General features: G+C 46.2%; 1 protein-coding gene across 3 annotated transcripts in view; it reads left to right on the top strand.

Annotated features, from left to right (window-relative positions):
* The window catches only part of cadm1b (cell adhesion molecule 1b), a 105,592-nt gene that overhangs the window by 71,801 nt on the left and 8,496 nt on the right, over positions 1-25,295 (top strand). For 2 of the 3 annotated variants that reach the window (XM_029844116.1, XM_029844115.1), the window contains 7 exons: positions 5,640-5,786; positions 9,367-9,519; positions 10,842-10,979; positions 14,474-14,632; positions 16,711-16,807; positions 17,074-17,246; positions 21,300-21,350. In XM_029844116.1, the coding sequence (XP_029699976.1) occupies positions 5,640-5,786; positions 9,367-9,519; positions 10,842-10,979; positions 14,474-14,632; positions 16,711-16,807; positions 17,074-17,246; positions 21,300-21,350 (918 nt within the window). The remainder of the gene's footprint in view (positions 1-5,639; positions 5,787-9,366; positions 9,520-10,841; positions 10,980-14,473; positions 14,633-16,710; positions 16,808-17,073; positions 17,247-21,299; positions 21,351-25,295) is intronic. The other variant, XM_011608535.2, reaches the window with a different exon arrangement.

The following is a 25,295-nucleotide window of genomic DNA, read 5'->3' as shown; positions in this document are numbered from 1 at the left end:
ACCCAGCCCCCAGATTCCCCAGATCTGAGTCTAGTCGAGCGTCTGTGGGATTTACTGGACAAACAAGTCCGATCCATGGAGGAATTGCAGGAATTAAAAGGATCCGCTGCTAACAGCTTGGTGCCAGATACCAGAGCACACCATCGGGGGTCTGGTGGAGTCCAGGTCTCCATGGATCGGGGCTGTTTTGGCAGCAAAAGGAGGACTAACACGATTTCAGGCAGGTGGTCGTATTGTTGTGCCTGATCGGTGTACGTGCATCAGAGCCGCGGTAGAAGTAGGTTAGCATCATTTTGGGGATTCAGTTAAGGTTTCATAGCATGGCTAATTAATGGATTTTTCTCACTTTGTTTAACAATTTACAAACAATTACAGTAAACCTTTGAGAAGAGACAATAAAAATGGCCAAATTAGTGGGTGTCTTTTTTCCCCCTGCGACACAGTGTAATCTAGAGAAAGTGGTACTGTGCTAATTATACCCTAAGACAGAATCCTTTTAACTCTGAAACATCCTTGAAACAGCATTTCATCATGAGGATCACGGTCTAATGACAGTGGGATAAAGACGCACAGCAGTGGAACGACAGCGTGGCATAACGAGACGTCGAAACTTTTATTGCTAATGACTGTCGATGGTACCGGTTGCCTCTTGAAAGGACACGGCTGCTGCAGACAGTGAAGACTCAGGGGAGAGGAATCGGGGGCGGGCTGTCCTGCTTTCCGCAACCTCTTTCATGTCTTTTGATGTGAAAACAAGAGAGGAAAGTTCAAAGGGAGCGCTAACTCAATCCAAAGGTGCCTGTCTTCCAACTTCTGGCCGCTAATATTGCTCCGTTCCGCCAACTTTATTCCAAATTCGGGAGGAGTAGCTGCTGTTTAGCATTTTAAGTCCAGCTGATGAGCCGGGCCGCCATGCCAGACACTTGACGCCAGATTGTGCGTCTCCGCAGAGAGCAGAGAGACTTTTGAAGGTCTGCGTTTCCCTCCGACTGTTTCATTCACTATGTTGCGATGCAGGAACCGGAGGGCAGCCATGTGTGCACATACAGGCACTTTACTCCTCCAGACAGCTGCTGGAATGAGTATGAATTTATCAGCCAGTCATCTGCGCCCTGCCTCTGCCCACAGCCTCCCTAACCCCCCCCCCCCCACCCCAAATTAATGACTGCCTCTCCTCATTTGCACCCAATCATGACCAGGATGCTGAGGCAATTGAAAATGTTTACTCCAGTTGCAAGGGAAAAAAAGGGGAAGGGGAAAAAAAACCCTCCACGCTCCACAAAGTGGCCTGTTTTCACTTTGATGGGATTGCTAATCAGAGTGACGTTATTTATGTGTGTTTTGAATTGGAGATGAGCCCAGGCTGTGATGTTGGAGGGGGACCAACCTTGCTTGGGGCTGCTAAACCTTATGGAGAATTTACCCGCTGCATTTGCTTCCTCAGTCCAACAGATTGGAAACAGAATAACCTTGCTTTCAGGCTACTTAGCTGTTTTGACTGCCAAATACATTATATTACTTCCACAAACAACACAACACACTTACATTGCTTTTGCCTTCTGTAAAGTTTATTGCATTTACTCTATAAAGAACCTCTAGGACATACTCGGTTTGAGGCGGAATTGTCACCGATTGTTATCGGCAGCATTATTTATTTTGTTTTTTTATATTTCAGGAAAGTGATTACTCACTCTGCTTCTTTCCTGATTGTGCTGAGAGTTCTACTCGTGTCCTCCAACAATATGACTACAACTATTTGTTTCAGAGCAACTCCTCTTATGCGAGCGCCCCCTACTGGATATTGAGAGAAATGCTTTTAGTGCCAACTACCTCCAGACATGGTCTGTTATCTACAGCATGCACATAAACCAGCAGCTATTTCTCCCTCCAGAGGATTTGCACACAGCCATTAGTTAGCTCTTAATTTTATTGAGTGACTGTCAGTCTTAATAAGCTGCTTGTAAAAGCAACCGAGGGACTACTTTGTGTAGGACGACGTTCTCATTCTCATAACCCTTGCGCTGTTATTTGCTAAATGCTAATGCTGCTAGGTGGAGCCGAAGCTGCTCTCCACAGACCCAGTAGCATCTCTAACAACAGAATACTGGAGCTTACAAAGTCAGAGCATGGAGATCACTACTTTGTTGCTCAAAAGAGCTTAAACTGTACCTCCGGCAAGACCCTTAAATTAAGATTCCTGGATACGTCCCTTGATCTCCTGTTCAAAAATTTAATGAGTTCTTCTTTGGACGATTCCCCATCCTCCCACAAGGTTTCTGATGGAATCCGTCCAGCAGAGGAGGTGAAAATATAAACTCTTTGGCAGCGCGATTTCGCACCTCACAATTTTTGTGCCACGGCTTTGTTGGCAAAATCTTACGGTGCAGCGATTTGTGTTCAGCCACTTTCACATACAGCATGCTAGCATCCCCTTTTTGTAGCCTTATGGTTGGTTAGTTGGTTAGTTGTGTAGCCTTATGCAGTTGTATGAGTAATTTGATATTGTTATTGCTTATTTCTTATTCTGTCCAACCTCTTTCTCCTTCCTCATTCATCTAACCACGTTAGCTGCTTCGCTACATTGTTGTTGTCTCTCCTTCATCTGTTCTTAGCGCCGGTTTGATGCTTATTTTTAGACTTTTGATGACTTCCTAACGATTCAGACACCGCTGGCCATGGTGCTGATTACTGCCCTCCGTCCTTCGATCAAGCGCTTGTTAAACTTTTCCGTTTGTATCTCAGCTCTATTTTGAAAGTCCAAATTGTCAGAAACCATGTTAATACTAGAGCCAGACAGAAATTTGCCTCTGCGTTAAAAAGTCTGATGTTTATGGTCATTAGGACGCAAATACTAAACTCTTTTGGATTCATTGTTTCAGAAGCCAAACTTTTCTTTAGGGAATTCCATATTTTTCGCTAATGGCGACGAATAGCTATTAGCTTTCTTTCAGCACAGCATAAACATGTCTACTATTTGAAGTAATTCATGCATTACAGAAAGCAACCTAAAATGTTTTAGACACAGTCTGATGTTCTGAAAAACCTTAACCTTAACTTAATTAAATTCAGCGCCACGCAGGACCTTTTAATATGAAATACGTGCCCCTGAAAATGCTCCAGAACCCTTGTATTCATGTATCTGTCCATCAGTGACGACACTTCTGTTTAGATTGGTTGGATTTGGCTCATATCTGTGGATTGAACCCGTCCAAAACCATTAACAACTGAGCGTGAACTGTGTTAAAGCCTGTCTGGGATGAGACGGCGAAGATCCGCAGCGAGCACTTGCAGGGTGCACCCGCTGCCTCCCCTTTTGTCCTGCCCCAGAGTGGAATGAAATGAGCAGTTTATTACACGAGACAGCTCTGAGAAGCTTTTTCTCCACAGGAGGTTAATTTCTTATTGCCTGCCACGTTGGCAGAGTTCATTCTGAATCATGTTAGTTTGACTGTCTGTTCTCATTAGGACTATCTGGAAATGCAGGTGCTCTTAGCCCCTCCTCCACTTTGTAAATGTCAGAATGCAGCAGAAATGTTTGACAACTCCGGCATGCAAATGCGCCTATGATGGGTTTTTTCCCCCCTTCTTTGCAGTTCCCTCCCTTTAAAGCCATTCTCCCCACGCTCTGCGGCAGCAGCCGGATAAATATAAAATAAGGCGACTTTAGTTGCTGTTTGAGAGACAAAAAAACCCTACTTTTGATGCGAGGTGTAGGTAACTGTGACGAGGTCCGAGCTCCGTCTGTGGCGACGACGCCAGCGTTCACAGAACGACTCGGGCGCTCACAGTGCGTTTATTTAAAGAGATAACGGAACAGCTGAGCACACACAACGCAGTCTGGCACCAGGCGCTCCGCCGGCTGCATGCAGGAGCCCTCTTTGACTGTCCCCGCGTTCCTGCAAGAATTCTGTTATCACCCTTAAATGCAGATAATTCAATTCCAGGCCAAAACAACCTCGGAATGCTGAGGGTGGCGTGATGTTATTTATCTGCTTTTTTCATATTTGCTCATGATCCATCCTTTCACACAATATGAACCAATGTTGTATAGCCTCCTATCAGCTGCACAGCATAAACATGTCTGCTATATGAAGGCTGCAGATGTAACAAAAGAATCCTGGTAATGCAAGATTTATTAACATTAACATCCACGAACCCCTGAGCATCGGGTTAACGTGCTTCAAATATAGAAGCCAATTCAAGATGTTTTGGATGCAAGAACTAGCACGCAGCCAAAAGGAGCTAATGCTAAATAAATCGATACCTGCCGATTCAGGCGCACCTCCTGAGATAAATTTAGAGGTGAGGTTGCGAACGCCACGGCAACAGCGGCTCGCAGCATCTTCCTGATCACAAGGTTTAACCGCAGGTGGGACCGGCCAGGAGACGAAAATAAAGACCTGGTTCAGTGGAGGTCAAAACAGGAAGGGGAGTGATGCAAAGGGAAAGGTCGGAGACTAAACACAAGCACCGTAACAGCCAGATTGCGCACGCTGTAATTAGGAGTTGGGCTCATCCTGTTGCGTCTTGTCGGAAGTGTTTCAGCAGCTTTCTGCAACCACGTGTGAGTTCATGCAGCCCAAATGTTCCACACATTTCATCAAAACAGTCAGGCGGCAGCAAAACAGCCAAACAAAAAGCAAGAACTATTAAATACAAAACTATTCAAACACTTTATCATGAGTGGGTGCAGCCTTTTTTCCCCTCTTTTTGTCCAAATCTGATTTAATCTGCAGCTCTTTCAAAAATAAAAATAAAAATATTGCACAGAAAGTCCTGAATCCATTTTTTTTTAAATAACAATCCAGGAGCCCCTACAGGAAATGTCAGTCATTATCCATCTCCAATGTTATTTTACTGGAAAAAAGAGCTCAAGGTTTCGCCAATTTTTTTTTTTTTTCTTTGTGTGACTCTAGGGTGAAGGCATGATGTTTAATACTTCACTTTTTATTTTACATTTAAAGGTTGTCACCACTTCATTGTAACACTGATTTGCAGAATCCGTAATTTTAGCCGGCAAATGTGAAGCGCCGCATGTGTGCGGGCGCGTTGGTGCTCTGAAAGGAGCATAATGAATAACCTGAATAATAACGGTTTTCTTAGACTGTCCAATATCTGCATTTTCTCGACATCCAGGCTCATTATCATGCACACCCAGTCACAGATGGCCTGAGCTTAGCCCCAGACCTTGTCAACTCTCTGAAACCTCCCCGCACGCGGCTCACACAAAACTCAGACTTCTGATGGAGCCCAGAATAGCATCTAGCCCGGCTCATGTATCTCTTTGTTCCTTTTAACTTCCTCCAATCTGCCCGTATGTGCTACTTGCCACCTCCTTACAGTCTTTCTTTGTCTCTTTCTCTTCTTACCCTCTCCTCGCTCTACCTCTGTGGGCAGCAGAGCTTACAGCCCATCTGGCACTGACTCACGAGGCCCACTCTGAGCGAAGGCAGATCAATAGTGACAAACGCTGCACATGGCTCTTATATTAAGCGGATTAGATGTGGCTGCTGACAGACAATCTACAAACATACATCCACGCCGCCCGTGTTTATAAGGAATTTAAAATATTTGCTAATCTGTTGATATCTGGTCTCAATAAAACATCTATCCCCCCCCCATGTATGTTCTCTCTGTAGTGGAGGGCCAGAACCTGGCGACTGACAACGTGACCGTGATTGAGGGTGAATCGGCCACCATCAGCTGCAGAGTGAAGAATAATGACGACTCCGTCATCCAGCTGCTCAACCCCAACAGGCAGACCATCTACTTCAGAGACCTTAGACGTGAGTCCTGGTGCCAAACACTCGTGTCCTCCGAGAGAGGAAGTCAAACTGGTTCGTTTTCAGCTCAGCGCGCTCATGCACTGGAGCCTCTGGTGTGCATGTTTTAGTTTGATTGGTAGGAGGAGGGCAGGGGACATGGCTTGGGTCCTAACATCCATTATTTTAAATTATTGTCATCTCCAATCAGCAGAAGTAAGGTGATCCAAAACCCCCAGTTTACACATTTCGGTTCATTTATCAGATTCCTTTCGGAGCGCGTACATACGTCGTGAAGCAGGACTCAGGAGCTCTGGCCTTGTCGCTACGTTGCTTCAATTTTCTACAAAATAAATGAAATAGGATTAACGAGCATCGGTGCACAAAGACACCAGAGTACCGGGGAGAAATCTAGGTGTGTTAATCCGATTTGTCGTAATCAGATAACTGCTGTTACCGACAGGAAGGGTGAAAAGACAATTTAACAGTTTATGAAACAGCCAAGCCGGCAACCATTCAGAAATCCAATCTTAAACCCAGGAAACTTTGAGAACTCGAGGAACAGGTTGGACAAAGACTGGCACCGGAGGGAAGGGGAGGAGGGTTTAAGTGGACCAGGAGGGGACTGGGACTGATTGGACACAGGTGAGACACATGAGAGTGATTTGGGGGGGGGGGGGCAAGACAGAAAACACACTCATCTGATGAAGAAGATCACATGTTCACATCTCATCAATAACCCGAAATCCAGAAATCAGGCTAAGATCAGACGTCCACTTTCATGTAAAACTCAATTATGTTAAAACACCAAATGTTTTCATCCAACTCGCCGTGCGGGAGCGGCGCCACGTGTCGTCATCGCCGCCAGTTTGTGTAGATTACAGAGGATGCGTGTTTCCATGGTTGCACGTGTCCTTGACTCTTTGGCTCCGTTGCAAAAGTCATTAAGCTGAGAATGGGGCGAGATTATTATGAGATAATACACAGTGCACCATAATGGGAATACTCGCGTGTCCTTGTCACCGTTCGATTTCACGATAATCTCTTAGATTAGGATAGTGAACGTTATGATTATGCATGAGCATATGGACTGTTACTTTCCAAGTCTGAAGGTTTTGTTGGTTTTTTTTGTTTTACTTTTCCTATCTGGGATGTGAGCCAAGATTCAAGGTGAACAAGTAGCAGCCTTCATTTCACTCATACTATATTGCATCCCAGCTGTCATTTCACAACTCGCTGCAAGATGTGTGTTCCATTTACACACTTCCCCCCAAAAGCGTCCGGTGGGGGGTGGGGGTGGGGGTGGGGGATGTCTTTGTCATCTCTGTCGTATTTGTACCAAATACCTAAAGCCGAACACGATGTAGAGGGATGACTTGAATAAGACGCCGCTCACGTTGCGCTCTGCAGCCAGGCGGTGTGTTTTCCGACGCCGGAGTAGATGCAGGCGGGGATTATGCCAGTTTAAAACAGCAACAGTGAATGACAACAATGGAGGCAGCTAATCGATTCCAGCTTTGAGCCGTTAAGGAATCTTTTCCACTGGCTTTCACAACCTTTTGCCTTTGATTCTTCATGAATCTGATCCATACAGGTCTTCAAACATGGGAATTTTCTCTGTAGTAACCACTTTTGTTGTCATTTGTAAGATTTTTTTTTTCTTAATATAGCTTTCTAGTTTCGGAAAGACTCCTGAAGTGCTATTGAGCTGCCCATTTGTGCTCTTTTGAAAGCCGTGGGTGCACTATTTTAAACCGTGCTCCTAGAGGACGCAGCAGTTCAGCTGGGACCCCCTCCGTCAGAGGTATTGTTACCTGTCAACGGGTCCAGTCGGCGCCAGAGCAGATACTTGTACACAAGCAAGTAAACAGCGGCGACAAAAAGAAGCTTCAGGAGCAGCGGCCACGCAGAGAAACCTGAAACAAAAACTGCTTTACAGTACTCATGAAGGCCAAATAAATACATTTCTATCACAGCAAATAAAGATGAGTAATAGAGGCCAAGCAGGCGCCGTTGCGACGAGCCACTTATTCTGTGAGATATATGGGAAATGGCATGCAATTTGGCACAGTTGTCACCTGAAATGGTACAAATGAGCCTTTATCAGCGGCGGTAACCTTCTGCGGACGCTGACGTGATGTCAGACCATTATTTATTCGTGGCGTCCTTCCTTAGCGGCCGTCTGGGCCGGAGCTGGTCCGTTCGCCGTTTTATGACACCGCAGCGGAACTTAGCTCGAGCTTTGCGCATGTGCACATTTATATCATATTTTATAAGAAGCAAAGTCATGAATATCATTTCTCTATTATTGATTATTTACATCCTGCGTTGCTACTGTGTATGCACTCCAAAGAATATTTGCCCTTTGAAAGACACAACTTTTGTCTCCCTCTTATGGCAATCAGAACCATTACATAAACATCTTGCATTAATGAAGCCACACACTGAGGTGGACTGTAGAGGGATCTGCTTAAAATTCACCAAGAAGAGGAAGAGATATGGTTGAAGGTAACGGATTTGTTGCAGCGGAACGCTCTGCTGTGAATCTTACATAGATATGCACCCAATGCACCTAAACATCATTGCAGAGGACCTATGACAGAGAGCCCAGGGCTGTGACTGGGCCTCATAACTCCCCAGATCCCCATCCAATCAAGCACTTACTTGCTGGGATGTCACACACACACACACACGCACACACACGCACGCACACACACACACACACAGAGGTGAAGGATTTACCTCCCTGGTAGGTGATTTGCCTATCAAAGTGCATCAGTGTCATTGTGTCACCTTCAGGAGCAACTTCTGAAGCGCCCGCAAATCATGTTTTGGGTTTCATGTCGGTAGTGCCCCCAAGACCCGCGGTAATGATCACGATGCCAAGCGTGAACCCTGAACGCAATAACAAGCTCTCGACGCTTTAAACCCGGGCTGAATGGAGTTTGCTAGTTCGACAGATGTAGAGAGGACTTGATAAAGATGGCAGGTCAAAAGAAAAAAAAAACATCAAAAGGGGCTCCCAATCAAACGGACCAAATGTGTTTATGCAAAGAAGCGCTCAGGGATGAGGGCTGATCCAAATGAAAACCAAGGGGGAAATCTCGAAAGGGAGTTCGCTAACCAACTTTGACAACATGAAAGAAAATTCAGCCCATCTACACCTGCATTAGTGTACAGATTCCAGGCTACTTTTGAAGTCCAGGTTTGCAGCCATCAGCCCCCTCGGCTGCTGTGCACTGATTGAATTCATTATGTATGTTTGAATGCCTCTCCATCGGCTGGAACGTGCCAGTTTGGCGCATCCATCCGTGACCAGCGGCAGCCCATTTTAAAGAGTTCCTAGCTTGTTAGGAGTCCTCATGAGCAGTCCTCACACTCTCCTGTCTCGGCGAGTGCAGCTGGACTGTGAAGCTGCTTTATAAACCAACTTTTATGAATCATTTTAAAACTCACTTCTCTTTTAATCAATTAAGGGGCAGCCCCCCCCCTCACCTTCCATCCCTGTCTCATTTTCTCCTCGGTGCCACTTTTTCCCCCCCTAGCATTTGCGTCCCCGTCCTCTGCATCCTCACCGTCTCTGTCTCCCATGTATCCCCCACAGCTCTGAAGGACAGCCGGTTCCAGCTGGTCAATTTCTCCGAGAATGAGCTGCGTGTGTCTCTGTCCAATGTGTCACTCTCCGACGAGGGACGCTACGTGTGCCAGCTCTACTCGGATCCTCCTCAGGAAGCCTACGCAGACATCACTGTCCTCGGTAGGTGTGATGGTGCACACGCGAACATCGCACTCCTCCGTCCGCACAAACTTTTCCCTGTGTTCTTCGCCGTCAATAGACAGCGAATGCGAAACAGCGGCATCCTTTGGTGCCGTTTCCTTCGGCAACTGAAACAAAATGTCAGCCAATTAGTCTGTTGCAGTGCTCAAAAGCATAACGAAAAGGAGCAGATGCTGAAACTGATGGCTCGGTCCACAGTGGTTTTGGCAGCTGTGTTGACTCTGTGAATCCCAGTGAATGTTGACTTGGCTGCTCCTAACGTTTCCCTATTGAGACTCAGCTGTTCCACACTTTGATTCTTTGGAGCGAAATTACTCCAGTTAAGCTTTATTATACATGCAGACATCCTGGGGGATTGAAAGGAATTAAAAGCACTTAAAAGTAATTACTCTATTTGTACAATTGAAGCCTTGCCGAAGTATTTGTCGAGCAAGGGTTGCATTGAAGGGTGCTTGAAATAAACCCCCCGCAGATTTATTGCTTTTGAGCCAGTGGAGTTCAGCAAGTTGTTTTGGTCGTGATGCAGACACTGGGGGCGAAATGAGTCTTAACGTCTCCTTTGGACACCCAACGACCAGATTAAACTGCTGAAGCAATCATGGCAGGATGTGAATCTTGAAATCTGCACGTTAACAGGAAGTGACCTGTAGCAGCAACAAATAAGTTCAGCGTGAGTTCAGGGTCGAGCCATCTTGGGTCAAAGCCTTAGGTAATAAAGTCGCGCGAATCTTTCGACCGGTTTTTAGTGGAATTTGCCAACAAACAGACATACAAAGTCACAGATGGTAAAACCTAATCGCCTTGGCTGAGACCGTAACGATATTGACTTTTGGTTTTACAAGCGACACAGACGAAGCCGCTAATTCTGTTCTCCAGGCATCCCAAATGTTTCCGGACGTGTCCAAGGGTGTCTGAAAAGTTGATTTATTTATTTATTTCAAACTCACAAATGGTTCTTTCTCTCTTTTTGCGCATGCCTCGGACTCAGATCTAAGCCATAAATAACAGGGTTTCGTTGAAGACGGCTAAACCACACGTGTGATCACCTCAGCGGTGTCTGGATAAGGCCGTGCATGTCAGCGCCTCGGCTCTGGCCTTTGTTCAACCCCTGTTTATTCCACAATCCATGTGCCAGAAAAATCCACCAACATGATTGAACAGAGCAATATTTTAAGTGGCCCTATGATTGGCTGTTTGATGGGAATTCAACGTCAACCGCTGCAGTAAATCAATGATTTGTAGACCAATAAAGGAACGTGGATGTGAAATGTTGCTTTATTGGTGTCTCCGCTGTGGGTCAGTCCCTCCAGGTAGCCCAATCATCGAGAGCCGCGACGACATGGTCAGCGAGGGCAACGAGACGGAGCTCACCTGCACAGCCATTGGCAGCAAGCCGGCCGCGTCCATCAGATGGATGAAAGGGGAGGAGGAACTGACAGGTGCGTAGACGACCAGCATCCCTCCCCGCATCTCACACGCCGCGGCCCGTGCGCTCCGACCTTCGGCGCAACAAAACACGATCGTGTGGAACGTTGCTCGCTGCTCCGCTCATTAAATGGGTTAAATTGCACGTAAAGGAAGATTTCCAACGTGCTTTTCTCCGAGCGGAGGCCTGCGGCGAGCACGTGCCGATAAAACCACCCGAACATCTGCAAACCCGGCTCATGTTTCATTCAATATACTAGAAACTAACCCACACGTGAACCACCTAGCGACTGTAGCGTATATGATCATTCCCCAGGGCCTGAGCTTCACGGCACGCGGAGGGACAGATATTACACGGCGAGGTAAAAACTATCGCATCGCACTTGTGATTAGGCGACATCATTTTTTCATCACATGCCTATTGTATAGCAAGGGTGGCTATTCATTTCAGTCCAATGTATTTACAAGCAGCGCATATCTCTGGGCTTGTTGTCAAATTATATATGTATTAGAATGGAGAGGATTCATTTATCTTGTTGGGAGATGAAATATTTAGACACAAGCGAATCTGAGGCTAAATGCCATCTGTGCCTCCAGTGTTCCCCACAGGAGTCAAAGTCAATTTCTCTTTATGAGTTGTCAAGTGTTGTGCAGGGGAGGGAGAGACAACAGAATGTTTGGATCGGTAAAATGCCACTGACATGCTGAGCTGAGCTAATCCGTAGTGGCAGCGGATACGGAAAAAAGGAGTCCTCCTGTACCCCAAGAAACACAAATCACTACTCATCACGGTGGCGCTAAACAATTCATTAGCTCCTGCGCGCATCGAGATTAAACAGCACATGCCAAACTGGGTTCCTCGCGCCGCCACGGCTGCGTGTGGGCAGAGACGGCCGGGTGAAATCTGGCGGCCAAATTTTTGACCATCCATCACGCTGGCAGGGAAGGAGACTGATGGGTCCTGGCCAGAGCGGGGGGTGGGGGGGGGGGGGGGGCGAGTGTGCTGGGTGGCAGAACGCTTGTTAGCACAAATGACATCTGCAATATTATTTTAAGTGGAGTCACGCGGCTGGGCCTCGACAGCCTGTTAAAGTGCGGGAGGGGATCAGGCGGAGGGATTTATGGGAAATGGTAAAGAAGAAAAAGCAAAGTGGCTGAAGATGTTGGACGGAGGTCACGGCTCCGGGGCGTTGTTAACCTTGGGGACTCATATTTCTAAGCTCCTTATTGTGATAAAAACATCAGGACTCACTCAGTAGGCTAATGTGGCAAAACTGCATTACCTGATGAGACAGATCGATACATTGCCATGTTACGAGCTATTTATAAAGACTTAATAAGCTCTTATTACTGGATTCTCCCTTGGATCTTAAATTCTCATTTAAGCTAGTAGGTTGTGGCAAAATATATCAGATTTTCCCGAAATTCATTATTGATCTTTTATAACGGACCTTTAATGCTTAAATGGTTATCGATAAGCCATTAATTACAGCACTTAAAGCATCTTTGTAATGCGCAAATTAAAATGGCTGTGCTGCTATTGGGTAACTTCAAGATTTAATCTAATTGGAGCTCCCTTGATTTAAGGCAGCACCAGTTCAGGCGGCGCGCATTCGACAGACGACTCAGGTTAGAAGATGACTGAAAGTAAATGTCACCCTGAAAAGAGGTTATGCCTGATTGCGCCGAGCCTGATCAGCGGTTGAAGCTCACAAGAGCGTTTGATTTGACATCTCTGCGGCAACGCTCTCCTGCATTCAAATGGGAGTCCTTCCCTGACCTGATCCACAAGTTGTTTTCCACGTCTGGAGCCGGATGACGCCGATAATTGACAAGATAATTGACAAGTGCTGCTCGACCTGTACGACAACAATCTGACTACATGTTCACGGCGTGGCGCTTCTCTCCGCCGGCGCGCCTCTGGATATTCCGAAGTTTTCCCCATCCTTTATATATTCAAAGGATTGCTGTTAGAAGAATCACAGCCAAATGTAATTGATACCAGATTTTGAATTGCGGGGTTGTTTTTCATGCCGGTGCTGAAATGAGAGCGAGCAGTGTTATTTTTCTCGACCTTGAAATGTTATTTTGCTCTCCCTACGGTATTTTGCATGATGCAGAGATGAAATGACATCACGAGATGGGGGCAGTTTAAGCAACAATGGCGCCTCTGACATTGCAAAGAAGTGGCTGTGGTTATTGCACCAAGCCCAGCAGTGGCACTAAATGAAGGGGGGGGGGTGGGGGGGGGGGATGGCCGTTTTGATCATTTTGACTAACTTTGTTTAATCTGTGGCATTTGTCCAATCCATTTTAGTGATACACGGCTTTGATTAGCACGAGACAATTATTTGGAGAGGCTGAGAGGATAATCACCCCCCTCCCGTTCGTACACCACTTCATCGGGCCGTTTGAAAGTGCCCTCGCTGACCGCGCGAACGTCACCTAGCGCGGCCCCTCCGCTCGCCACGCTGCCGCCCTGTCAATAAAACTCTTAATTTGAAAAGCCTGTCCTGTCTGTCAAGCGACAAGGTGACATTGTTCTGAGAGTGTTAGCGCCGATCCCATCTCGACACTGTGCGCTAGCTAAAGGTGTTTGGGACTCATTTAAATGTGTTAGCACTTGCAGAGTGCCTGACTGTTCCCCATCTCATTAAATCTGCATGGAATTATCAGAAAGCAATACAAAAGTCAGATTTTAGATGAAGGTGGGTTGTTTTTATGCTAAGCCTTTTTCCTTCCTGCTGCTATTATCTTCTCTGCTGGTAAAGCGCATCTGAAACAGCTCCTTCGCTCGGCAGATTGGTCAAATTTAATGCCCTCATGTGAACCGACCACTTGCCGATCCGGCGCTTTAGATTTTATGTACTGTCGGCAGGTCCAGGGCGGGTGTGTGTTACACAGGTTAATATCCATCAGGGGGCCACATATGTGTGTGTTGGTGATCATCAACTGTGGAACAACAGTCTTGCCCTCCCCGAGTCCAGCCGGGCTCCCCTGTGACAGGGCTGAAATGGAAGTGTGCTGCAGGTCAGAGTGGGGTTGTAATTATTTCCTCACTTCATTAAGTGCGAGTAAACCATCACACTCAGCACTGCGGCTAATGCGATGCCCCCGTGGCATTGTAATGCTCTCTAAATGAATGCCCCTCTGACAGCCCGGGGGCCTTGCGGGCAGCAGATTACTGCGGGGTTAGCCCCAACAATACTCAACCCTAAAGCGGCAGGAACATTCATTATCAGGCTTATACGATCCACCCGCTGGAGCAGGAACGGAGAGCTTGGGGCCCATCAGAACTCTCCGAAGTCTTGTTTTCCGGCGAAATCATAAATTAAGTGTAATGAAAGTGCTCCACTTTGACAGGTAATGTGTGCTGGATAGCAGAGACTATTTCCTTATTAAGGTCACTGCAGTTTAGAGCCGCTGCCAGAAGTTAATATTTGTTTCTTGGGGGGTTTTTTTAGCTGCCGAGCTTGTCCTCCCTCTCACGCTCGTGGTGTTTTTCTAGGTGAGGCGACAGTTGAGGAGACGTACGACAGGATGTTTACCGTGACCAGCCGGGTGAGATTTTCTGTCACCAAAGATGATGATGGAGTTCCAGTGGACTGCATCATTGACCATCCAGCTGCGAAGGACCTCCTGGCTCAAAGACACCTGGAAGTGCTGTGTGAGTGACGCGCCGCCGTATTTCTGAAGCCTGCAGGCCACGTAGGCGGAGCCTGTTTGTGCCAGAGACTCAGCAGTGGCGGCATTTTAATTAACATGGCTAAAAATGTTCATCCTATTAAAGAAACAGCAGCTGCTGTTGCTAGAAACAGTTATGGCAGCTGCACCACACATCAAACTTGATTATTTCCGGTTTAGATTGAGTTCCGTTTAAGGCCAGACGCTGCAGGTGGATAAGGAATTAAAATTTAATTAATAGATACAACAGGAAGATTTCTCCGCCAGTGCTGAACGTGAAGACAACATGTTTTGGTGTTGGGTTTGTCAGCTTTTATATTAAAGATGCAAATTAGAGCGCATCCTTTTGGATATGTGAAAACTTGTTGATATTTCCAACATTAACAATCTTACCATTAACATTAGGCATTAGTTGAAATTATTGTTTTATTTTGTTGACATGTTGCAGCCAACAGCTTTTTTACATTGGGGGATTTTTTTTAAATTATCACTCCATAAAGAAGAGAACATTGACAAAAGTCATAAAAACATATTCACAAGATGTTTTTAACATTAAAATGTGTCAGTCAGGTTGTGAATTACACGTGAAAAACAGCTGGAAAGATGTTCAGAACATAGAGATATGAAAGTGTTAAGTCTGGAATCTGGAGCTTCTAGTTTAAGAAATGCCATTTTGAGAAAACAGTTTTTAGAGATTTACTAATATTTTTTAATGGAAACCACTATTTACCAATAGGAAATCATCTAATTCGTAGCAAGAGAGGAAAACCTCTAAAACCACGTTAAATGAGCAAAACATGCAGCATCGGTAGCCTTCAGACACACTTGATCTGATTCTTTTCCGACGGAAGTGAAACAAGGAAGTGCTGGAGCGATTCACGTGATTTCGCGGGAACGAATCACCAGCCAGCGACACACAGGAAGTGACCATATTTAGACGTGCTGTGGGGGAAACAAAACCAAATTTATATCCTGTAGGAAATCTTGTGTCGGTAGTCTTGGAAGCAAAACCAGGGCTTTACCCGCCATCTCGTGTTCATTTTAGGCAAAATCCTAAACGTATCATTTATTTCTGATCAAATGCTCGAAGCAGACTTGGAGGTATGATCCAAGAGGGGGCCTTAGCGACTGGGGTCTTCACTCAACCACAGCTACGCAGTTCAGATAATTTTGAGCGCCGTTTTGTCTCCGAGCTGTTTATTCTGCTGCGAGATTGAATGGATTTAAAGTGTCAGCATTGCTCAACAGTGTTTGCCACACACGTACAAAACATTGCTTTTTTTTTTTTTTCCCAGCAGCACTTCACAGAAAATGACATCTACTTGTAAAGATGACAGCCTCAGGGGGGGAAAAAAGCACAGAAGGCCATTAAAAAACGTCATCAGCTGCACTGAAATCGCGCTTTTGTGGCAGACCATTATCCACTGATGAATCCAGCGTAGTCTGTCTTTTGGAAATGTGACCCGTGGGGTCACGCTAACGCGGCACGCCATCGTCAGCGCAGACATCCGATGAAAAATAGTGTTTTATTTCGAATGTTCAGGAAAAAAACACGCTCAACTGCGTGGTTCACTGTGGGTTAATTTGGGTCTCTGTTAAACTGTAACGTAGATAAAGCAGCTTTAAATCCAGATACTCTCCACGATGTCGCAGTGGTCATTGATCAGATCCCGTGTTCCCAGTATCCCAGCTGGGGTTTGGTCCTGAGGGATGATGTAAACACATGGCGTTAGCCTCGGCCTGGCGTGATGTTCCGATGTTCCAGAAATGCCACATTGATTGAGAAGGTACAGGCAGCTTTACAGCGTTAAGAATTGAAGAAAGGTTATGCCATCCTTTTGTAGTCTGCGTAGAATATTAATTTCTTTTAGGTGGACATCTGTTTTGTCTGACCTTTCAAGGGAAGGAAAGAGAAAGCTTGACTGGAGCTGCTTGACATTTTACTAATCTTTGGCTAGCGTTGATAAGAAGAAAAGAAATCATTTCTCTATAAAATACTAGCTTTATCGCCTGGTGATTGCCCGACTGTTTCGTTGTTGTGATGACATCACGTCTTTTCAGACAAACCAGAGGTGAAGATCGTGGTAACGTACCCCGAAGGTTTGACCAGAGAGGGCGACAACCTGGACTTGTCGTGTATCGCAGAAGGAAAGCCGCAGTGAGTATCGAAGCGGCTTCAAAAGAGACCGTTTGATTTGATGCTCTCCGTTTTAACGCGTTGTTCCCAGCGCTGATAGCACCCTCTTGGACTCAGCATTTTCCTCGTTTCATTTAAATGTTACCGGATTCATGCTGACATCATTAGACGGGATCTATCGATGCTCCTCCAGAGGAGAGAAAAATCCCGAGACCTGACCTTTATTTCTGATTTCCAGCCCAGATAGACAGCCGCTGACTGATGTGCGTGATATTTACTCTCTCCAGCCCCAACCAGATCAACTGGCTGCGAGTGGATGAGGACGTTCCGCCTCACGCTGTGGTCACCGGCTCTGACCTGTACATCGAGAACCTCAATAAGTCCTACAACGGCACCTATCGCTGCGTGGCATCCAATTCCATTGGGGAGGCCTATGACGACTACATCCTCTACGTATATGGTAGGTTTGGACCCGCGGCCACTCTGGCTTATATGTGAGATGTAAGACAGTGGTCTTTAGAAGCTCTGGGACTGAGTGGAACAGACCAGAACCTGAGGGTTGACAACAGCATTTCTCACCTAAGCATGCGTAGGACATTATTTTATGGAGCAAAGAGCCCCAAAAGGAGACGTCAGCCCAAACATTGGGAGTTCATTTTTCCCCTCGTTTTATGAATGGCAGGTTTGAACCGTTAGTGACGACTCTGAGCTGGCGGGGAGGAAAACCAGGAAATGTAATTCTTCACGGAGGATTTTTTATTGCTAAAGCATCGTTTCCGGAGCGAGTCACTCAAACGGATTTACAGTAGGTGGTCTCAGAGCAGATTCAAAAGAAAACGCCCGCAGCACGACTTTATCTACCGTCACAATACAGCGATTCCATTTGAATTGTTGATCAGGTGTAGTCGCCGGATCACAGGCCTCCTGCAACTTTTTCGTACACGCTCGTGTTCTTGTCATTTTCAGAGCCCAAACAAGTTAGCCTAGTGCTCATTTATTATTTACACCCGCAGTTCCCTCTGCACAGTACCCCAAATTGGAACAATGACATCACATCTCTCTTAAGGCTGAGCCAGAGGGCGATGGCTGGAGTTCTAAAGGAACGGATAAAGTCTGCATAGTAGAAGCTACTCAGACCTTAATATCCTATTTCTGGCAGCCAACAGGGGGTGATGAGGAAAGGTTGCAGGTGGCATCTGCAGCAGGTGCGGCCATTGTTGCCGAGTGTAGCATTTTCTCCCGTGAAGAAGAAAAAATGTTCTTTCTTTTCTCCAAATGTTCTATTTTACCTGTGTGCCAGGATGTTAGACGTCAACAGAGGGGTATCGGTGCAGATGAACGTTAGCGCTTCTGGATGTATTAGCTCAGAAAGGAAAATTGTTGGCGTTAAACTACCATCTGGCGTACACCTGACCTTCATCGTCGAGACTAATGTGTGAGCGGGATTTTACACAAGGCCGCACATTGATTTCACAGCTGAGTTGGAGTTTACAAGTTCAGAAGATGGTCTTGGAAGTCACCCCTGAATCCTGCCCTTCTCTTACTGCACAAGTAGATAAAGCTGTTAAGATGTCGGCCCAGAAAACAATGAAATATAATAAAACTTTGCAGGTTTTGAACTCTGATATCGACCTCGAATGTTAATGGCTTTTGTGCACAATGTTTACTTTACTGGATAAATATGAGTGTGCAGCTTTAAAGCCAACACAATTTCCCTAAGCTTGGGACAAACCATAATGGAGGGGGTTACGTCAACAAGTTCCTGGGCCGAGGTGCCAGAAAATCAATTAACGGAGGAAAACTGGGCTGTTTGTTTGGAGTGAAGTCTTAATTTTGTTGAGTGGGTGTCTGGAAATATTTTTTTAAAATATAACGAATTAGGGTTTTTTTTTCATCTCCTACGGCTCCACGAACTTCACTAATCACTCAGGGGAGCTCAGCTATTCCGAACTTTTCTCCAAAAGTTCCCAATCGACCTTCGTGAAACGTTGTTCTATTATTGATTATTTCCAGTTGGGGCCGACGTGGCCGTGGCTGTGCCTCCTCTGCGTCTGCAGCCCCATGGTCATTCATCATCGTGCTCTGCCAGGCAGATGATGACATCTGTTTGTTCCCCAACGGGCACATAATGATCTCTCCCAAACAAAAAGGCAACGTAGGCTGGCAAAGTAGCGCATTCGCTGCGCCACTATGACTTCAGTTCCTTAATATGGCACAGGCATCATACTCACAGCAAGATTTAGCATTCTCAGTATGCTAAATGTGCTTTGTTTTGTAAGATAAGATAAGAAAATAAATGTCAGAACTCTTAATTTAGCTTACACGTGTTTCTGCTTATTGGCTAATTGTAATTACTGCACCCCAGTTAGGAGGCGTTATTAACAACTGCTAGCTTTAGCATGGACCCTCAGCGCCACTGCAGGCTCGTCCTCTTTTTGAAAGACCGGTGACCTTTTCCAATTCCGACGTACCTCCATGTCAAATCTTGAGTGATTGTTGTTTGTGGGTTGTACACAGCTGGTTGGAAAGGCTGAGAAAGCGTCTCACTGTGTTGTTCAACACGAGTGTGTGGGTATGGAAGGCTTTGAATTCTGTTGTACTGGACAAAAGCAGTTACCTGCTGCTGCAACCCTTACAGAGCCCTTTGGCAAGGAAACAGGTCGGCTGCAGTTTGGCCCACGCTTGACTTTTTCGATCACTGGCGAGACGACAAAGATCGTTCTGGAGTGTCTCGGAAGTTCCCTCCTTCAGGGAGAAATAAAATAAATTGAGAAATCTAAATCTGAACATTGTCTTTCATTTGAAACAACTCTCAAACAACTTGTTGCTAAGCTAGCTTTGAAGCAGAGCTTCTCAGGAGGCTCCGCTAAGCAACGTTGTCATCTGTTGGGGCGCCTGTGAAACACAACCCACGGCTCAGCCGCCACGATGGTGTCATCCTACATCCGAAATTACCAGTGGGCAATTCTTGATTGTCTGGATATTACCCGTGCCACATGCCATCCCAGCCTTTGTGAAGACCCTCTTCCCTGAATGGCCAATTTCCTTTCCACCCAGATGCTGACATTTCGGATATCAGACTTCCTTTGGTCCCAGGGAGCGAAATGTAGCCACCCCCCACCTTCCCCGTGGAAATAAAGTAAAAGGAGAATCTCCTCCAGATACCCAGATACCCTCTTCCACCATCAACACCTCCTCTACCATTCTCTCCATCCGCGCCAGCATTATTCCGTCCTTGATGTTTTATCATTAGCTGGGGAGTGTGCGGTCCCCCACTGCTGCCGTTTGATGGAGTGCAGACAGTAAAGGCACGGAGACAGCCAGTCAATTTCCCCCGCTGCGACTCTCGCACAGCGAGGGGTCACGCTATCTTTCCTCGGCATTGCATCCAGGCACATGTCCTCCTGACGGGGACGGGGACCTTTCGTTGCACCTGAGCTGCCCTCCATTTTGACTTGATTATTTGGTATTTTGGGGAACGGTGGCTAATCAGAGCCCATCGCGGGGCGGCGGACGCCGCTCCCAGCTCTGGTGCCACGGCGCGGTGGGGGATCGCCAGCGCGGTTTAATTTGCAGTTTGACTTAATTATTGAGAGAGACAGCAGAAAATAGCAATACAGTTCCGTGACTGCAGCGTGTTGTGATTAAAAGTTAATTAGACAAATTGATCAAAGGAAAAAAAAAAGAACGTGTGGCTTCATTTAGACCTTTTTATGTAACAGCTGACGTTATTCTGCTTTCACCCGTCTGCTCGTCCGTCCACCGCTGTGACTGAACTGTCTGCTGAACGACTCCGACATTTACTATGGATTTTCTTGGATGGTAATGTAAAGAGAGAAAAAAAGTCTGTCAAACTTTTCCTTTTTTTTTTTTTAGTCTCGCACCATGTGCAGATGGGCACAGAGTTATTATTCCTGAAGCCCCTGGATTGATTAGTTGTCCTACATCCTGGATATACCATCCCATAATTATTCAACCAGAGGAACCTGCTAAATATCCATCTATCTACCAGCTAATTAATGCTAATTGGTCAACACTGCCGGTTTTACAGCTCTGGGATGGAATGTTCTGCCAATATTCCCCTCCACTGATCCGTATGAAATGCATAAAGATGTAATTGAGCCTCCTTCCACCAGCGTCCATGTCATCTGCGCTACTGCCACATCCTACAGCGTTATTGTGTGACACTCTCTGGCTTCGGAAGTGCTGTCTGAAATCACCCTGACAACCGGAATTCATCGGATGTGTTGTTCTTCTCCAGTATTGTTTGTGTAGAATGAGCTACGTTAAGCATGCACAAGTGTACCTGCTAAACACCGCCACTGTTAGCGCGTTAGCTCGCTAACACTGGCCTGCCCGGGCACCTGAAATCCGCTCCAGAAGCTAAATGATGTGTATGCTACGGTTTGTATAGCCTCTCATCTTCAATGAGCTCTGTCTATTTCTTTTTGCTGTCCTCCTTTATTTCTTATACATGTTCTGTTTTTTTTTTTTTTTACTCTTTTCCATCTAGATGCTCCCACCACTAGCCCCACACCCACCACCAACCCAGTCAACACGCAAGGTACTGTACGCCCCCACCTACTGGCCCTCTCAGCCATGTGTGTGTGCGAGCGTGAGTGCGCGTGTATCGGGGGAAAGAAGAACAAGGACGTGTACCTGAGGCCAAGTGGGACCGCGGGACGGCGAGTTCCAATCAGATAGTGCTGCTGATAGGTGACACGGCGACAGGCGGCGCCGGCCTGTCAGAGACACCTGTCATAGTCTCTTCCAGTCAAACATCAGATCTGAGGGACAGAAAACGCACACGTTGGGCTTTTCTGCCCTGCTATCTTATCAGCATCTGCAGCGATATCTCATCCCGGCACGTCCGTCATTTTACGACGCCCTTTCCGTCTACCCACAAATGCCACTCACATCTCACCGGTTTCAAGGCCGAAGGAGATCAATACCTATTTTCTCAAAGACAGTGGGAATTAAAGGAGCGAACGGCAGTACGTTTGTTGCAGAACGACCTCTTGGCATCGCCTGTAAACACTATTTTACATCTTAGTTTTATTATTTTTGTTTATTTTTGGAGCAAATGTGACTTCAAAAGCCCAGGTCGGGCACGCCAGGCGCCGAGGCGACCTTGGGAGCTGACATTTGGATATGCCAGAGCGCGACATTTTCATACAAAAACCTCTCTTTAAAGGATACCTGGGTTTATCAATAGCTCTTTTATAGCGACCGTAGCCGCATTCAGCACGGCAACGGCGGCTGATTGATTTCCATAAAAGTCCGGCGCAAGACTTGGCTTCCCAAATCAAAACCCGCAGGATCCCAGCAGCTTTTTCGATTATTGCCAAATTATGTCATCGTGTTTTATAAGGTGCAAGTTCCTATTTGATTCTGAAAGATCCTCAGCTCGCTGCTGCTCTTTGGCTCAGCCAGAACAGGAAGTTGCCTCTTTGGTCTCTCTCTCGCTCTTTATTCCTGTTGCATTACGCCGTGGTTTTCCACTCCGCGTTTTTCTGTTGAAACATTCCGGTAATTTCCAAAAGACAGCCCTGAAAGAGGATTTAGCGTGATTTATGCAATACATGCGGGCTGGATGTAATTGAGCTTTCTTGCAGTTCACTACTCTTCTAAATACCCTGTCACAAGGGCAATGCTAAGCTGTCTGCCTGTAGATTGCTTTGCAGCACCATAATCAGCATAACAGCAGCGTATAGCATTTTCCGCTCGCCGGCGAGGAAGCACACGGTGCATTTTCTCATTCATTCATCATGAGTGTAAATCGGCGACACCAGGGGCTGCAGCAGTGAAGCTAGTATTGTTATATACACATACCCCTAAGCTGCTGCGTGTGATCCTGATACTGAAGGTTCTGTCAGCAGGTTTCTGTCACACCCACAAAAACAACTCACCAGATCATTTTTTTCCCCACTTTTTTTCCCCCACCTGGTTTGAGGTTAGCATCAAATGCTAACCTCACTCATCTTTAACTCAGCGCCTTTGTCAGACTTGGGTTAAGGGGATCAGGCGTGAACGGTCCCTTTGTAATCGAGCCACAAACACTCCAAGAAACTTCAGTAATTGGCAACTGAAAAGTATCTCAGGGGATCCTGAGCGACAGTGGCCACCAGGGCGCCCGTGACGACTGTGAAAAAGCACAGAAATAGCCGAAAGACAACCTGGTGGTTCCGATGTGGTTGAGTCACAGCTCAGACCACAAAGGTCTGAAACATCACATCCGATCCGTCTGAAATCGGAGAATTTCACAGTCAAGCTAGGCAGGAAAAGGGCAGCGTTCCGCAGCACAAACCTGGCTGAGTGCTGTGAGATGCTCAGTTACAGGCGGAGGAGGTGAGTATTTCTGCTTATTTCAGACGTGTTTTTCCTTTTCGACGTGGAGGATATCTCTCTGAATTTAACAACAATAAAAGTGATTGCTTTTAAAAGGAGGGAGGGAGCCGCAACTGAAATCAGTTATCCTGAATTGTGGGAAAAAAAAACAAAAGAAGCAGGTAAACTCCGGTTGCCATGGTATGATATTCCTCAATTTACTGGTTGATCAAAAAAGGCTTTAATGGCCTCAATTATCCCGCTGAAAGACCCTGAATTTGTCATTTTCATGCCTCGGTGTTGTTTATAGAGTCGTTAATAGATGAGGACATTGTGAATGTTTAAAATTGGCTGGGTCCTTTTAATTTAAAAGAAAAAACACCCCCCTCTCATGCGTCGAAAGCTAAGACGCAATCGTTGGATTCGCTCTCCGTCGCCTTTGTTTACCCGAGCGAAGCCTTGGTTCAAAGTCTACAGTAAATCGGTTTTTTGCTTCTTCTCGGCGCTTTAAAGCACAAAAGCTAACATTTGTTTGTGTTCCGCGCCGTTTCATCAGAAAGTTTGGGTTCGCTTTGTCAGGTCTCGCCATGTCTGAAGAGACTTGCGCGCATGCTTGCGAGGACACGAAAGATAAGGCGCCCTTTCATATCCTTTTAGTTCTTTTTGAAAAAGTTTTCAGACCCGGCGCGCGCTCGCGTGTTTACAGAGAAAAACAACATTCTTTGTTGAGTTCTTGTATCAGAAATAGTTGACAGGTGTGTGTGCAACTGATCTAAACATTTGATTTTGATATTTAGCACTAAACACTGACGCTAATACGAATAAAGCGGAGCAATGGCTTCCACGCGGGTGACATGAGGCGCTTCGGGAGGAGAGAATTTTCCCACAATCCCCAGATCTGGAGGAATAAAGGGAGTGTGTGGTGATAATGCTCCAGCTCATCTGATGCTCAAAGATGATCCAAAGCAGGAACTTCAGATCCCGGCTAAGCCGCCAGTAACGTCCGTTCCTTCCCCAGCTTGATGGGAGCCAAAGAGAAGACATGGGACAAGGATTCATGTTGCAGACTCAATTAAGGGGCTTTCTGCAGATCACGGACCCTGGTTCGGACCTCTATCGAAAGATTTAGCAGAGCCTAAAACCCATTCCCCGGAAAGACCGGGAAGCTCCGAGAATGAAAACGGCTGTGCCGGGGGTCAACCGCCTTCGCTTTTGGGTACTTGAATCAATCAACGTGCCGGCGGTGAGGCCAGAAAACACCGTCGAGAGCACAAACCCGTTTGTAGAACCGCGCTCCCCTCAGATGCTAATGCTAAGATGGTTTATAGCGCCTTCTTTGGTGAGCCATCAGAGTTTTAACGCCCCGCCGAAAACGCACTCGTGATTTCAGGGTTATTCATCAGTCATCAAACACGAACACGTGCATTTTTAAAATAAAAAAACAACAACAATGCATTATTGAACTCCAGATGGAAGAGCGAGGATCCGTGTCTGGCAGTGTTTCCATGCCAGAGGTTGGCAGATTTCCCATCTCAAGATTCAAACTTTGCCTCATATTGACTTTAACCGAGACTGTTATGGTTTCACTATAATTAGCACATTAAACATTTACCAGCATTGTTTCGCATCTCCCTCCTCTGAAGTATTTAATCGCAAAAATAACGAGAAAAAAAATAGAAACGCTCATTAGGCATTACTGACATTCATTTACTGAATTCCTTTTTTTTTTTACCTGACCTTCTGTTGTTTTTTTTCCAAGACTTACATTTAAAGAGATGTTACTGGAAAGAAATATTGTAATAGTCTGTTTTAATTGGTCCCCTGGGGACAGACTGGTAGCACTGGCCCACCCTGACTCTAAAAAGAGTGCTTCTGTTTCTCTGCACCGTTATTGTTGCTTTCGTGGAGGAGTTGCAAATGATCACGAGAGCTCCACTTAGCACATTAGCGTTGGAAGATGGAACGTTATGTTCCAGTGAACTCACACTGTGTCCTCATTTTCAGCTGATGATGTGCAGCTCGGGTGGTGAGGAGGAGAGCGGAGACATCCGTCTTTGTTTTAATGTTCCCTCCGTTTGATCTCCACCGGGTGGACGGGGACACGTGCGCAAATGCTAACGTTGGATGCTAACGCTGGATGCTAACGCTGGATGCTAAGTGCAAACCGTCAGTGGTTACCGGC

This window comes from Takifugu rubripes, chromosome 11 (genome assembly GCF_901000725.2).
Source record: "Takifugu rubripes chromosome 11, fTakRub1.2, whole genome shotgun sequence".
Classification (NCBI taxonomy): domain Eukaryota; kingdom Metazoa; phylum Chordata; class Actinopteri; order Tetraodontiformes; family Tetraodontidae; genus Takifugu; species Takifugu rubripes.
The sequence above is the reverse complement of the archived record's forward strand: the minus strand, read 5'-3'. Positions and strand labels throughout refer to the sequence as shown.